The sequence below is a fragment of the Macaca nemestrina genome, chromosome 4, assembly GCF_043159975.1.
Source record: "Macaca nemestrina isolate mMacNem1 chromosome 4, mMacNem.hap1, whole genome shotgun sequence".
NCBI classification, from domain to species: domain Eukaryota; kingdom Metazoa; phylum Chordata; class Mammalia; order Primates; family Cercopithecidae; genus Macaca; species Macaca nemestrina.
Genome location: NC_092128.1, coordinates 109,471,285 through 109,487,493, shown reverse-complemented (window position 1 = coordinate 109,487,493; position 16,209 = coordinate 109,471,285). Strand labels below are relative to the sequence as shown.

Genomic DNA, 16,209 nt, shown 5'->3' with positions numbered 1-16,209 from the left:
GAAATTCCAAGAAGATGGCCATGCAATCGTCCTGGAAAACCAGGGCTGCAATACAAGAAGGAGGCAGGGAAATCAGGAGTGTTTCCAAGAAGCAAATGAATTCTAGGTAGTAAGTTTCTAGGTAAAAGAAATGAATCTTCTTCATGAAAAGGGGAAACTATATTAAAATATGTAAAGGGAAAAATGCTCTGCTCCATTCTCTCCCACTTCCAACTTTTACTCATTGTATTTCCACTTTTAGTGGCACTGCTTTCATGATACAAGGCTATACGTCTTAACCTATGAATTACTCTATTTTGTTTTATAGTGATTATTTCAAATATTGGATTTTTAAAATTTTTAGATTTAATTTATAGATACATAAGGAAAATTTAATTATACTGGCTCACAATCCCCTATGTGATTCCACTGGAGCAAGACATAAATGAGAACTCAGAATTTTATAAATTTTATAATGGTAATGAAGTACTTAGATTACATATTAACTAATACTCCCAGCACATTCTGGACTATTAAGCTGATTAATATCTCTGCACCAAAAAAAAAAAAAAAAATGTAAATGGTTTACTTCATGTCAGTTCTGGTGAGGTTTTGTCACCAAATAAGTTCAGGTCACTGCTTCCGGCACAACCAATCCTCACACCTGACACAGAAACTAAAGGGTGGGCTTGTACACTCTGCAAACCAATCAGAATCATTCTCTACTTCCTACTTCATGGACAGAGCATTTCTGAGAATGTTTGGATACAAAGGAAAATAATGGTGAGAGATGGAGACATAGAGATATGGCCCTGATAGAAGTTTTGAACATCAAAAATCACTTCTACCTGCAGACAGTTCTATCCCTAGACTTCTGTGAGCCATTACCATTGATTGATCTGGCTTTCTGTCATTTGCAACTAAAAGAGTTCAGGCAAATTCTGTATTGAACACAAATCCCAAGGACTTTTCAATAGGCTAGAAAGACAACAAAGATGCCTACTATCACCGTAAGTGTGCTATATTTGACTTGAGAATGTTAGCCAATACAGCAAGGCCAGAAAAAGAAATGAGGTATAACTACTAGGAAAATAATACAAATTAACATTATTTGCAGATAATATGATGAAAATGCAGAAGAATCAATACATTAATAAAACGAATAGGATAATTCTGAAAAAAATCCACTCAAATTACACACACACACACACACACACGCACGCACGATCTAGGAATGAGCTTAATAAAAATTTTGGAATGTTTTATATAAAGGAGTCATGCAAATATTTGGGTTAGAAAACAAAATTCAAAGCCTCTGAGATGAGAGCATGCTTGGAATGTTTGAGGAACTGCAGGAATGCCCGGTATGGCTACCCCAGGGTGGATAAGGGGGCGTGTAGTAGATGAGGTAGGAGAGGCAGGGAGGTGGGGAAGATCATGGAGGGTCTTAGAAGCAGCTCTAAGGACAGTGACTCCTACTCTGGGTGATGTGGGGACCTCCTGATGCCTTCCAGCCAGGGCTACAGTAATCTGCTTTACGTTATCATAAGATGGTTGCTGGGCTGACAATAGGTAATGGGCAAACAAAGGAGAACAGTTAAAAGAATATTGTGATAATACACATAACAATAACAGCAACTAAAGATGGTAATTTAGCAGTAGAATTAGATTTAGCAGTACAAAGTAAACAGATCCCAGATTACAGAAATCACTAACAAATCTCCATAACATGTTCACACGCAGCCCAGTGTGCACATTTTGCTCATTGTTATGTAAAACTGTATCTACTAATAGCTAAAGAAAAGTCAAGAAGAATAAGTAAATGATATCAAATCATTGATTTAATATGTATTTATTGGGTACAGCATCCATGTGTTAGGCACTAAGCGAGGCCATGGGATAGGGAAGAGGACACAGTTCTTGCCCAAAGGAACTCGTGGTTACATAAGGGAGAAAAAACAACATGGTAAAATAAAAGTTGTAAAACCTTATACACACAGAATCATCTCAGGGCAACATCTCCAGCCTTCCCCATCCAAAGGCATTATGACATTCACTGGTTCCCTAGAGCTCCCTTGATCAAACCAAATTTTTAGTAAGTTCTCCACAGTCTGGCTTACCTTTACACTCTTCTTGCTCTCTGTGCTCTGCCACAGTGGCTGTCGGCCTTCTTCAAGTCCCTTAAACTGGACATGCCACATTCATTTCAGCTGCAGGGACTATGCATGCACTGTTCCATCTGCAGAAAGCATGCTTAGCGCTGTCTTGACCTACACAACTCCAGCTCCTCCTTCAATCTTACCTCCCTGATATACTCACTGATGATTTCCCTGATTAGGTCAAAGTCTCCTGTGATGAGCTTTCATACCATTCACCTCCCCATGGTAACACTTACCACTGTTTTACATTTATGTAAATATAAATATTTGACTTTGGTTAGCTAAAGTCTTTTCTACTGAACTGTAAGATGGGGGGGACTATATTGTTTTTAACCTTTTTAAAATTATGCTCCAGTGCTTACATGATTTTACAACTTTTAGTTTACCATCTTGTTTTTTCTCTGTCATGGGACTATGAGCTTTTTGGAGCAGAAACTGTGTCTTCCTTTCTGTCCCATGTCCTAGCTTAGTGATCAAACACATAGATCCTGCACTTAATAAATCATATTAAACCAATGAATTGGAATTACTATATCATATCCCACATTACTAGAATCCTGCTTGGCTCACAGTGGAGATTCAATAAATATTTATTATATAGTATACATTGTATTGTATATAGGTAATCAGTATATACTGCATTATATATAGGTAATCATATATACCTATATATAATATAGATGTATTATTTATCTATATATAATATAGATATAGTATATAGATATCAGTGTATAATATAGATTACACATCTATATAGAATATAGATATTATATATCTATATGTAATATATACCTTCATTCACCTGCCATTTCCACACCCTATCTGAAACAATCTCCTGTGGGAAATGTTCATAAAATCAAACCTACAGGTACCATTAATAGTCATCATATTTTAAAAAAAAGGAAATCAATTCTAAGAATAACAAATTATTAGGCATTGATATATTTTAAAAATTCTGCTCCTGAACAAAACAGAATATTCTGACAGAGTTACTGACATATTTTTTTTAAATTCATAAGCAAGATGCTAAATATTCTCAGTGGTCATCTGAATGGAGACCACAAGGAGGAAGACGATCATCTATGGTGTACCATCCTTCTGCCCAAAGGCTCTTGACTCCAACTAATTGAAAAGAAGAGTCAATAGCAATAGCAAGAAGGAAGCCACAGCTTCGCAGAAACAGTTCCACTTTTGACAAAAGGAAACTAAGCAGTAGGAGGCTCCATCATTTATTAAACCAGGATGTATTTGTATAGCCAACTGTGAAAAAGAGCTCTCCAACATTTGTGAGAGAATGATCCACAGGACCTTTGAAGTTAGGAGGAAATCTTGCAGGGAGAAAAGAGAGAAAAAAAAATCTTGCAGTTTTCTTCCCGGGTCTAAGCAATAGCAACATGTGGAGGTGACAAAAGAAAAAAGATAAATTGACAAAGAATGAAAAAAAATTCAGTTTTTTCTGAATCCATAAGATTCCACACATATTTCACAAGGATTTATCAGGTGAATTAAGACTTGCCTTGCACATAGATGTTCATAAAACTTGTCTTTGTATTACCCAAGGCATTGGAGAAAGATTTAACATTAAAAGTTGCTAAACAACATCTAACATGTTATCGTTTCTGTAAAATTAATTTTATCCACTTCTTTTTCAGTATGTTCACCTTCATTTTTATACTTATAGCTTCCACTCTCCTGAAAACGTGCTTTTCCAGTTAGCTGGAAGAGATCTTCATTCACCTGCCATTTCCACACCCTGTCTGAAACAATCTCCTGTGGGAAATGTTCATGTAAAGCCGCTTTCGTGCACTGCCAGCATTGGGTTATGCCTCTCTGAAGGTTCTACTGCTAAACATTGGCTTTTAAGCAACTACTTAAAGACACTCCCAAGAGATGTACAGTTAACTGTCTCATAATGAGTCGCTTCTCCTAGCCAGAAAAGATATTTCCGCCACATCCATATTTGATTTTCTGGAAAATCTATAGTAGGCTAAGCTTCACACATGAGCCAGTATAAGCTTATTATAAGCCTATGGTTTTTCTTTTTGCAACTCATGAGGACTCTCTCATTGCTCTGAGGGGAAAAAATCTGGAAACAAAGTAACCTGACAAGCTGAGTACATACATTAAGTGCATAAATTCTTTACAAATAGGGCTCTCGATAGTACATTTAAAGTACAAATAGTGTTTCTACAGCACACCCAAGGAGTTCATTTTTTAAATGAATGAAATGACATTGGAAAGATGACATATTACAACTATTTCCTCCACTCGACTTACAGCAGCTCCACTCCCTTGGTGTTTATAGACAAATGCTACTAATAGAAAGGAAGGGATCATGTTTAATATAAATGTTGCCTTCTTTATGCTATGGAACACTGCAAAGTATCATTATCATGGCAGAATCAATTGATTCTATTATCCCCAGCATTCTAAAAGTCTAAAACTCTACACACCAAGACATTCTGAATGGTTGCCCCATTTTTTAAAAGTACGTATCTAATTTTAAAAGAAGCAATTAGAAAACTGGAGATAAATTCTGTTCCTAGACCCATCAGCAATGACCTAGGTCTCCTTTCAAGTTTTCTGTGCCTGTAAGACAGAATACATTCCATTGAAATTTTCTTCCCACTTTCTTCATAAGGAAACTGTGAGTGTTACTGACCCAACATTCCCCCAAAATACTTTAAGCCTCCTAATTACAGACATCTCGAAATAGAAGTGTAAAGTAATACTCAAAAATCTAGCGTATCTTTTCCCATAAAAGCCACATCTGTCTTATTTTTTTAAATGGAATATAAAAAATAGCAAATAAAATTCCATAAAAGATTATTTACGTGCAGCTTGTATTTAGAATATAAACTCTAATGGTCAAGTATGTAAACAGTAAGGAGAGAGAGATATATTCAATGTAGGTGTTCAGTAAAACAAACCGTAATACCACCCATGGATACAGCTTATGAATTAAGGAATACTTCTAGCATAAAATAAATCTAACCTTTTGGAGAAGCAGCATATCAGAACAAAAGGGAATCTCACTCATTTGACAAAAGGAAACATGACAATGATTTCCCTCCAATTTTATACAATGAACTCACAGATTGTAGTTTTGCGGAAATTTCCTATTGGTAGGCATTCTGAAAAATCAACAAAATACCTGAAGAAGAGCACTCATTTGCCACTTCCTCTTGGATCATTATAAGAACATTCTTTCAGCATCTTGACAGTAAACAGCAAACAGGGTAACACAACCCAAGAGAGTTCATGCCTAGAAGAAAACCCCAACATTTTATTTAAATGATGACATTGCAAAGAAAACTCAGCTGAAATGACACACATACTTTTTACAAGACTTGGCAGATAGAACACTGAACACCTAGGCTCTGACTTTGACTTAGCCATAGATCTCCCATGGAGCTACATGGGAAAATAAGAAGCCCCAGTGTCAGCCCTCTAACTTTATCTCTAAATAAAGAAGTAATTTTGAAGGTGTGGATTGTAGGTACATTGTTCTATATTTTTGAAACAAATCCTAGACTCTATTTTTTTTTTTTTTTTTTTTTTTAGACTGAGTCTTACTCTGTCACCCAGGCTGGAGTGCAGTGGCACGATCTTGGCTCACTGCAACCTCCGCCTCCCAGGTTCAAGCAATTCTCCTGCCTCACCCTCCCGAGTAGCTGGGATTACAGGTGCATGCCACCACACCTGGCTAATTTTTGTATTTTTAGTAGAGATGGGGTGTCACCATGTTGGCCAGGCTGGTCTCGAACTCCTGACCTCAGGTGACCCGCCTGCCTCAGCCTCCCAAAGTGCTGGGATTACAGGTGTGAGCCACTGCACCCGACCCAACTCTATTATTAATAACTAGAATGGGGACTTAAAAATGTGATCAGGTGTAAGATGCTTGTCCATGTCCCTGACTCCAACACTTTTAGGCTGGGCCCGTTACCCCTTCTCGTGTCCCCCCAGTACCACAATACACCACATATATGCTGGCAGTGTTCCTTTTCTTTAGGGAGATTACTTTTCAGGTGGAAAACTTGTTATCTTAGATTCTACAATTAAATATTATCCCAGATTTCTATCAGAGATTAAACACATATGAATTTGTGTGAGGATAGCTCCCTTTCATAATGTCCATTTTACTGCTGCATGCCACAATGTGATGAAAAAGTCCAATTGTTTCTGGATATAGACATAAACTTGCAGAGATCTGTTAGATCCTTTAGAAGATAAAGCAACTCTTAGCATTATCATGAATGATTTGTGTAGGAAAGTCAGTGCCAAAACAAAGGAAATCTCAAAACTCAAACCCAAACAAGAGGGTAGTTCATTCTCTTGCATTTATATCCTATCAACATTGGATCATATTCACTTCAGGAGTAAAAAAACAAAAATGAAAACAGAAACAAAAATCTTTTTGACGGCAGGTCAAGATAGCATGTGGCTATCAACCCAACCTACATACACGAGCACGCGGGCATGCACGCATGTGCGCGCAAACACACAACACACAACACACACACACACACACACACACACACACACACAGCGGTTTCTCCCTTTCCCCAAAAAGCATTTATAATAAATATCCATCCAGACAAAAGCCTCCGTTTTCCTACTGCTTTTGTGTGCTGTGGCAGGAAGCAGTTGTCAGCTGCGTTTGTGAAAAATAACAACTGCAGACACTGAGACACATGCCACAATGTTCCCGTGGAAATCAAACTCTGAGAAATTTTTTAAATGTTTTCAACACATCAGCATGAAGCATCGACCTAGTTGGAATCACTTAGATCTAAAGCAAATGCACTGATTGTTTTCACAGCAGGCTTTTCTTCTTGGAGCTGAAACAGGCGCACTGGCGAGGGTTGCGCGGAAAGGTTTGCAGCCCCCTGCCTTGGTCTGCTATAGCCAGTGACACGATCAATACCAGGGTGAGCAGCAGAGGAAGCTCGGGGAAGATTATGAAGATGAGGTGAGTGACAGAATTACCTTATAGGGTTTGTTCTTTCTCTCACCTTGAATCTCATCTGCCACAGACAGAGATGGGAAACCATCAGGGCACAGACCAAAAACAAGAGGTGGAAAGGGTTGAAGGGCATTAGACACCATATGTGCTGAGAGCCTGGCTATTGTGTCTTTTTACATGTTAGAATCCTCAAGAAAAGGCAAGTCCTGTAGCAAATCAGGGCGGCATCACTGATTAACGAGAAGACAAATGCCAGCATCTCTTTCAGGGCCTGGAGCACAGCAGGTGCACCAATAATTGGCAGCCCTGATTTTCAGTGTATTTTTTATTACTGTTAATACAACTACTCCTCCTATTTTACTTTTTAGCCCCAGTAAAGTATCATTCATGTAAATAATATACATACATAAAGTACCATCTTTCCAGGTTAAACTGTGGGATGAAGTGTGGACAAGACCAAATGTGCCTTAGGTGGCCATCATTTATTTATTGAGGGCCTCCTCTGCACAGGCACTGCTAGTCCACAGTTTTCTTCCCCTAACTCAGAGGTCCAAAGATGCCTAAACAATTGAGTCAGCTCATTCACTGGGCTTGTCCTGGAGCTTAACAGAGGCACCAATTTAGTGGAACCAATTCTCATTCAAAATGTCCAGAATGCAAGGAAACAGGAAAATCTCCATTGTCTATCAATCTGATTGAACGATCCTGATCAACTGAGTAGAGTTGACTATGTTGATAATCAAATGTGCCAAATACTCATATTGACAATAATATGTCCAAGCTATAGCTGCTTTTATAATCCATCTCCCTAAAGCTTGAGATTTTTAAAAATATTTCTGTGAAGTTTAAACTGTATATAAGAAGTGTCCAAGAAATTCAAGGCTCATATTCGTTGTTTCCTTAAGGCACTGGATGAACATAGTGAAAAGGAATATGTTCTAGGCCTTCCCAATTATTACCAAAACATCAAAATGAATTGTTATCAGAGATTTTATTCTGATTCTTTGAAAAAAATATATAAACATTTATATGTATATCTCATTTTAAATGGAATGTCTATTCGTTGAAAAGTTAAAAAAAAAAACATGATTCCCCAAACCTAAAAATTATCACTGCCGTAAGTTTGGTTATTTATTTATGGTCTTTTTTTCTACACTTTTAAAATTTACATAATTAGAACAATACTACATAAGCTAATTTTTTTTTCACTTAACATTACACATTATATCATAAGCATATACCCAGGTCAATTGCTTTGAAAACAATCTTAATGTCACATGATTTATGGATTTAATATGCTTAATCACTCCCTTCTTTTTTTTTTTTTTTTTTTTGTTTTTGTTTTTGAGATGGAGTCTTGCTCTGTTGCCCAGGCTGGAGTGCAGTGGCGCAATCTCAGCTCACTGCAAGCTCCGCCTCCCAGGTTCACACCATTCTCCTGCCTCAGTATCCCGAGTAGCTGGGACTACAGGTGCCCACCACCACGCCTGGCTAATTTTTTTTTTTTTTTTTATCTTTAGTAGAGACAGGGTTTCACTGTGTTAGCCAGGATGGTCTCGATCTCCTGACCTCATGATCTGCCTGCCTCGGCCTCCCAAAGTGCTGGGATTACAGGCCTGAGCCACCATGCCTGGCCCAATCACTCCCTTCTTTTAAGACATCAGATGCTTCGTTTTTGTGTGTGAGTGCTAATATAATTTCTTTATCCAAGTCTCTGAGTATTTCCTAAAAGTAGAATTACTAGGTCAGAGGTGAAAACAACTTATTATTTTTGTGGTTTATTTCAAAAATAGTCTTTTTGCCTTTGAACTTTAGAATTTAAATTTAGAAGTTAGAAAAAGAAAAAAAAAAGAAAATGTTTTCAAAATATACTACAAGTAAGAGATTAACATTTTAGTATATCCTTGATAGCTTTTTGTACATATCCATAAATATTTAGATATGCATCTCATCTTTCTGTATTATTTATAAAACAGAAACATGTAGTACAAATGTACTACAATCTGCTTTGTCTGGTTAACTAAATAACTGAGATTCTTTCTGTGTCATTAAAGTCTTCCAGATTCAGAAACGAAGATAACTAAATCGTGCTGGCTTTCCACAAGTGCTGTCCCACAGATTATAAATGAGGTTTAGTATAACTAATAGCAACTCAGTAAATTTTAAAACGCTCTTTTCATAGTCTAACATTAATACTAAACCATAAGGGAAACCTTCGTATTTCTATGCTGAGGACATTTTGGTAGGAGAGGGAGGAAAAGGAAGAGAGGAAAGGGCAAGGCCGGGAAGAAGATATGCATCAGAAAATATTCAAAAATTCTCCCAAAGGGAAAAACCACTTGTAGTCACTTGAAGAAATTGATCGAATCAGTAAATTACCAAAGCAGTAAGTCAGTAATCAGTTTATTGCCCTAAAATGTTATTTTCTCCTTAATACTTTGTAAATCACTGGCCGTGTGTGGTGGCTCACACCCATAATCCCAGCACTTTGGGAGGCTGAGGTGGGTGGGTCACATGAGGCCACGAATTCTAGACCAGCCTGGCTAACATGGTGAAATCCATCTCTACTAAAAAATATAAAAATTAGCTGGGCATGGTGGCAGGCACCTGTAGTCCCAGCCCCTTGGGAGGCTGAGGCACGAGAATTGCTTGAACCCGGGAGGCAAAGATTGCAGTGAACTGAGATTGTGCCACTGCACTCCAGCTTGGGCAGAAGAGCGAGACACTGTCTTGAAAACAACAAAACAATAACAACAACAATAAAACTTGTAAATCACTAATCTCAAGGCAAAATTAACCTTATATTAACAAATTGGTTTCAAAATCTCTGGATTTTGCCTAAGGAAGAACAGAGTAATAGCAATCACTTTGTTTCTCCTAGAATTCATTACCTATCAAAGAAAATGCATAAATTATAGAAGTACTGCTTGTTCCTTTGCCACAAAGCATACATTCAAGAGTAAATTGTTTAAAGCCAAAGGTAAGATTAAACAACTTATTTAATGTCATCCTGCCTGTTATTATTTCTAGGTCTTCTTTGATAATATGTCAAGGAGTTACATTTGACATAGCACTGTTATTTTTACCACAGGTTAATTTTAAATCTCATTGTGGCTTATAATCACCATTACCATCACTGTCACCAACAAATCACATCACCATGACAATCACCACCACATCATTACCATCACCAACATCGTCATCACCATTCGCATCATCATCCCCATCACCATCAGCATCATCATCACATCACCATGACTATCATCACATCACCACTGTCACCATCATCATTGCATCACCATCATTATCACCATCACATAACCACCATCACCATCACCACCATCACCATCACCGTTGTATCATCATCACATCACCATCGACATCATATCACCATCACCACCACCACCACCATTATCACCATTTCTCCCATGGCATCAGCAGCTGTGGTCAACAGGTTGGCCATGCAACCTTTAGAAGATAGCTCATACATGGTCTTCCCACATATCCTCATCTAAAGTAGATTTCCCATCCTCAATCATAATTCACTAGCTTAGTAATAATTTTCATTTCCTTTCTGGTACATATCACAAACTGAGAGTCTCCTTTGTTTTTTTACTTGTTTCTCCTCTGTTTGCTTGTCTACAATGCAATCTAGGTGAGAACAGGGACCACAGTTATCTTAGTAATCTTCTATCCCCAGGATAGATGCTGGCCCATAACAAATACTCGATAAAAATCACATGAATTAAATAATACATCACCTATTATCAACTCTTTGTTTCTAAACTCTAACCCAATACAAAAAAACAAAAAACAAAAAACATTAAAATGGCCTGTGTCAAAGAATGCTCTTTCTAGTATATTTTGTCTCATTACGGAAATTTGATGCTGCTATACCCATAAGTCATTTTAAACTATTTACAAACGATGTAGGCACAATCAAGAACATCAAGGTAGAAAAGTGACCTGATAGGTTACACAGGTTAAGAGGTAAGGAACTATTCACTCACAGACATCTCTCTCATCTTCCCAATATGAATTTCCATGGTCAAATTAATCTTTAAGGATAATATACTGTAATGCCACGAAACTCATTTTAAATGATAAATACTGCATGATTACTCATATATTAATACCTAGGTATGAATTCAGTTACAGATTATTTGAACAAACAACACTGGGCAGGTCATTTTTAGCTCGCCAAGGACCAAGGTGTTGGGAGGTCTAAGGAAAACGAAAAGCCACTTTATTGCTAAGGAAGGACCAACAGTGCACAGGAGACTGTGTGCATGGGGCAGAGAAGACACAAAAAGGACAGGAGTGGGAAGACAAGTCTCTGTTGACCCTGATCTTTTCTAGATACTCTATAAACAAAATGTCAGAGTATTTTTGTTCCATTTCAACGAATATGTTTGAGTGACCCAATTTATAGCATTGGGAGAAACAAAAATTGGTCTTGAGGCCAGGGCTATGAATGCATAAGAGAGATTAATATGTCATTATAAGTTGTGTGTGTGTGTGTGTGTGTGTGTGTTGAGAAAATGGAGAGGGTGGAAATGTAGAAGAAATGAGGAGAACATTTAGCAGAAGATAGACAGTGGAAAGCAGTCTGATATTAGTGGCTGTTGTGTAATAAATATTGGTAAAAATATCGTATTTGCTTCTCTAGACAGTCCAAGTGATCACTACAAGTAAAACCCTTATAAGTGAATCAATGTTAAACAGTAAGAGACTTCCCATTTAGAAAAGCACACATATTCTGAGGATTTTCCCAAGAGTATATCTATAAGCTTCAAGTAACACAAACAGAAATCTGCTGGCTCAAGGCCAATCTGCTTAAACACTGTGCCCCATGTCCCCCTAGACATGCTTGCTGGCACCTGGAGAGGAGCATTTAACTCCACTTGACTTACCCTAACTGACCCTTCACTGCCCACTGTCCACTTTCCTTAGCTTGCCATTCACAAAGATGACTTACAAAATGAACTAAAATGAGGATTGGTTATTTTTCCAGGTTTCAAGAAGCTCCCTTTAAAAGATCTCTCATTACGAACAGAAAAGAAAAAGTTGTAATACCTACTTTAAGGGAACAAAGCAAGTACAATTCATCTTTGGTAGCATGAGACAGGATAAGACAACATATTTGTTCTATGCCATCATGCCTAGGAACATCTCATAACCAGACTGACTCTTGAATTGATCCCCTTTTCAAAATGTACGTGTAATAAAATGGTACTCCCCAACAAAGCAATAATAAATCTAAAAGTGGGCTTTCAAAATATTAATGTCACAGCGTTACTAGCAAAAAAGACTGTTAAGCACAGCATTGTCATTACAATAAGCACATAAACTTGTCATTGGATGTGTCGACCAAACAGGAGGCCCAGGGTCAGTGAGAGGAGTTAGGCATGGAAAGGTTGTGTAGTTGTCACCTCTGCATACACAAGGATGGCTAGCAAGGGCTTATTTTCGATGGGAAAAAGCCTATGGTTCCCACAACAACAGTAACTTAACCAGTTACATATATAGTATATTACGACATGAAAGTTGACACCACATACAGAAATACTAAATACTACATATGCTTGAGGGGTACAAGTTATTGTTGCTATGGGAGCTGTAAGTTCTGAATGGCAATAAAAATGGAGTAAGAACCACCTGAACAGCCTTGGATCGTGCCTTTATGAAAACCCTGTGCATTCACACACTTGACAAGTCTTTATTGAGTGCCTACTATGTGTAAAGAATTGTGCTACAGGCTGTGGGAAAATATGGCCCCTGCCTCCAGTAGCTAATAAAAAAAGTATCCATTGGGACCTTATAATTTTACAAGGACTGAGGGAATTCCTCCCTCTGTAGCCAAACAGTATATTCCACATTTTTCAAATGTCATGTAAAGAAGCCTATATAGGGGAAATGCTATTAGGATCTATCCCAAAATGCCTTCTACTTAACTCCAGCATCTGACTCCTGAAGCTAACCCTCTAATGCCCATTGCTATGTTCTCCACTGTTGAGTCATTAAGCGTAATTGTTGGTCTACCCTTTCCTCCCTTGCCCTCTTCCAACTCACCCTTATGTCAGCTAATGTGATAAACACCGGCTGGGTGCGGTGGCTCACGCCTGTAATCCCAGCACTTTGTGAGGCCCAGGCGGACGGATCACGAGGTTAGGAGATTGAGACCATCCTCGCTAACACAGTGAAACCTGGTCTCTGCTAAAAATACAAAACAAAAACAAAAACAAAATTACCCAGGTGTGGTGGTGGGCGCCTGTTGTCCCACCAACTTGGGAGGCTGAGGCAGGAGAATTGCTTGAATCCGGAGGCGGAGCTTGCAGTAAGCTGAGATCATGCCACTGCACTCCAGTCTGGGTGACAGAGTGAGACTCCGTCTCAAAAAAAACGCAAAAAAAAAAAAAAAAAAAAAAAAAATGTGATTGACACCAAGAATATCTTTACTGCTTAAATTTTCCTAAAATTCTCCTTGCATTGAAAATACTTTACAGAACATGTCAATACTTATTGCAATTTGTTCAGATCTCCTAATGGCATTTATGTATCCCATGACATCTCAATAAATATCAAAATACATGTATGTCTACATATAGGCATGACTTTTTAAAATGAGATCATATTGTATGTGATGTAAACTCCTCTCACTGGGACCTGAGCACTGCAACCCTATCTTCCTGACTTGTTAAAATGCACTCAAGTACACTTTAATCACATAGGACAGCTGAAACTAGATAAAGAACCTGATTTAAAAACAAAAACCTGTACCTGATAAAGAATATGGGAGAAGATTCCCTCCACCACCCCAATCTCAGGAACTTGCAAGGTCTAGGAGATGTCACAGGTAATTTATTAACTGTAATGAGGAGTAAAGCAATACTTAACTGCATAAATTGTTCACATGACTGTTGAAGACGGGCTTGAGGGGAGATAAATAGAGGAGGGAAAGAGAAAAGACTTGATCATTTAAAAATTCTTCAGAGAAAATAAATGTAGATATAAAGAGAATTTTGCAAAGAATATTCTCTGTTTTTCCCATTTTTCTAAATCAACAAGATCTTATGCTTAGAGACCAGTCAGAAGTGGCTTGAGAGTTGTGATGTAAGTGCCCAGAGAACAGGACTCAGGACTCATCCAGGTTTGGCCACTGCCTTTGAACAAATCAGTTAATCTCTTTGAATTAAAACAAGGGTCTTGGGTCAGTTGGACTTGATAATCTCTTTCCTCTAAAAATTCCAAAACTATATGAAATTCATCCTTCTTCAGGGAAGGAGCAACTTACCACATCTGCTTACATGTACCCATACCCGCCATCAGGCCATAACAGCTGGGACGTTGGTGTATCTGGAGGGCGAAGAAATTTGCTTAACAAATACTCAGTAAGCATTTGTTGGGTGAATGAATTTTTTTCACCATCTGCAAATGTTTGTGTTTGGTGGGTCTAGGTTCAAGGCTGTGTGCTGAACACATATCTACATGGGTGTAATCCCCTAGAGGTCATCATCAGGGGAAATAAAACACAAGCTTATAATAACCCTAAAAGAAAACAGAATGTGGATGCCAAAAAGAGGCACAATGTGCTCTGAGGATTCAGATGAGGCCAGACTGGTTCAGGCAGATAGGTAGAAGATTGCTGCAGGAGCTGTTGCTTCAGAAGGATGGACAAGATTTAAGTAGACAGAAATTGTGGTGGAAGTTCAGAGATAAGGAAGAAAGAAACTGCAGATGTTTGAGAAAACTGCATAGTCTAGTTCAATTAGACTAGAGTTTAGAGTCTGAATTGGAGGAGTGAGAATACAAAAACAAACCAGGAAAAGACAGGATGGGGCTTTGCATGACCTTGTGTTTCAGAATAGGGAAGAATGCATTGAAAGCCATGTCTTAAGGAAATTATCCAGAATCTGGCTCAATGGTGAACAAAGTCAACACAGAGCAGGTGGAAATCTGGGTTAGAGCAGGTGGAAATCTGGGTTCTTCCCCCAGTTTCAATGACAGCCCCACTGCCTTTGTCTGCTCTACATTTGGAGCTTCTGAAGTTAAATTTGTTTGAAAAAAAGAAATGTGTGAAGGTCACTGATGTACAGAAAACATAGGAACAGGAAGACTAGAGAGGAATTACGTCAGTAATTCAGGCAAGAGGAACAAAAGTCTGGAAGGGAGGGTGGTAGCAAGACTTGGATAAAGAGACTTTTCACCCCAGGTAGATTCCATGTGCTCTCTCCATTCATTAAATGTGGGGGTAGTCAAGGTGACTGAGGGCCCAAGATTCAGTGAATGGAAGGCTGTCAGCCTTTGTGGAAATAAGCAAGTCAAGAGGTACAAACATAGAGTAAGCCTGCTTGAACTTGAACCTCAACTTTGCCACTTTTTCATGTTAAGATAGATACTCAAGCAGAGTTCTTAGAACACTGTCTGGCACACAGTAAAAGTAAAAAGTAAGTACTGTTATTCTCTCAGGTGGAGTGGATTTGTAGGAAAGATGCATTTAGCATCCAACATGATGCTAGTGAAGGGAAAGTCATGGATGTTTTCTAGGTAGATATGCTCTAAAAAAGTGGTCAGGGTTATAAGGGAATGAAAGAATAGATAGAAATAATAGTTGAAGTTACTAAAGCTGATGGGAATACAGAAGAAAGAGAAGAACCTGTGAGCAAACGTTGGGAATGCCTCTTTCTGGAGAGGAGGAGGACGCAATAGCAAGTTAAATAAATAGAAAAGAGGTAAGAAAACTAGGAGTAGACAGTTAGGGTCAAAAAAAGCCAAGCCCCGGCTGGGTGCAGTGGCTCACATCTGTAATCCCAGCACTTTGGGAGGCCGAGGTGGGCAGATCACCTGAGGTCAGGAGTTTGAGACCGCCTGGCCAACATGGTGAAACTCTGTCTCTACTAAAAATACCAAAAATTAGACAGGCATAGTGGCAGCTGCCTGTAATCCCAGCTACTCAGGAGGCTGAGACAGGAGAATCACTTGAACCAGAGAGGTGGAGATTGCAGTGAGCTGAGAACGCGCCATTCCACTCCAGCCTGGGCAACAAGAGCAAAAATCTGTCAAAAAAAAAAAAAAAAAAAAAAAAGCCAAGCCCCTTTCTAAAGA

At 38.4% G+C, this 16,209-nt stretch overlaps 1 protein-coding gene across 7 annotated transcripts in view; it reads right to left on the bottom strand.

Annotated features, from left to right (window-relative positions):
* The window catches only part of LOC105497760 (POU class 6 homeobox 2), a 498,182-nt gene that overhangs the window by 463,680 nt on the left and 18,293 nt on the right, over positions 1 to 16,209 (bottom strand). For 3 of the 7 annotated variants that reach the window (XM_011769091.2, XM_071095065.1, XM_011769092.2), the window contains exon 2: positions 5,293 to 5,403. The exons of the other annotated variants lie outside the window; for them this stretch is intronic. In XM_011769091.2, coding sequence (XP_011767393.2) covers positions 5,293 to 5,310 — 18 coding nt within the window. In that variant the 5' untranslated portion in view covers positions 5,311 to 5,403. The remainder of the gene's footprint in view (positions 1 to 5,292; positions 5,404 to 16,209) is intronic. 7 annotated transcript variants of the gene reach the window in all.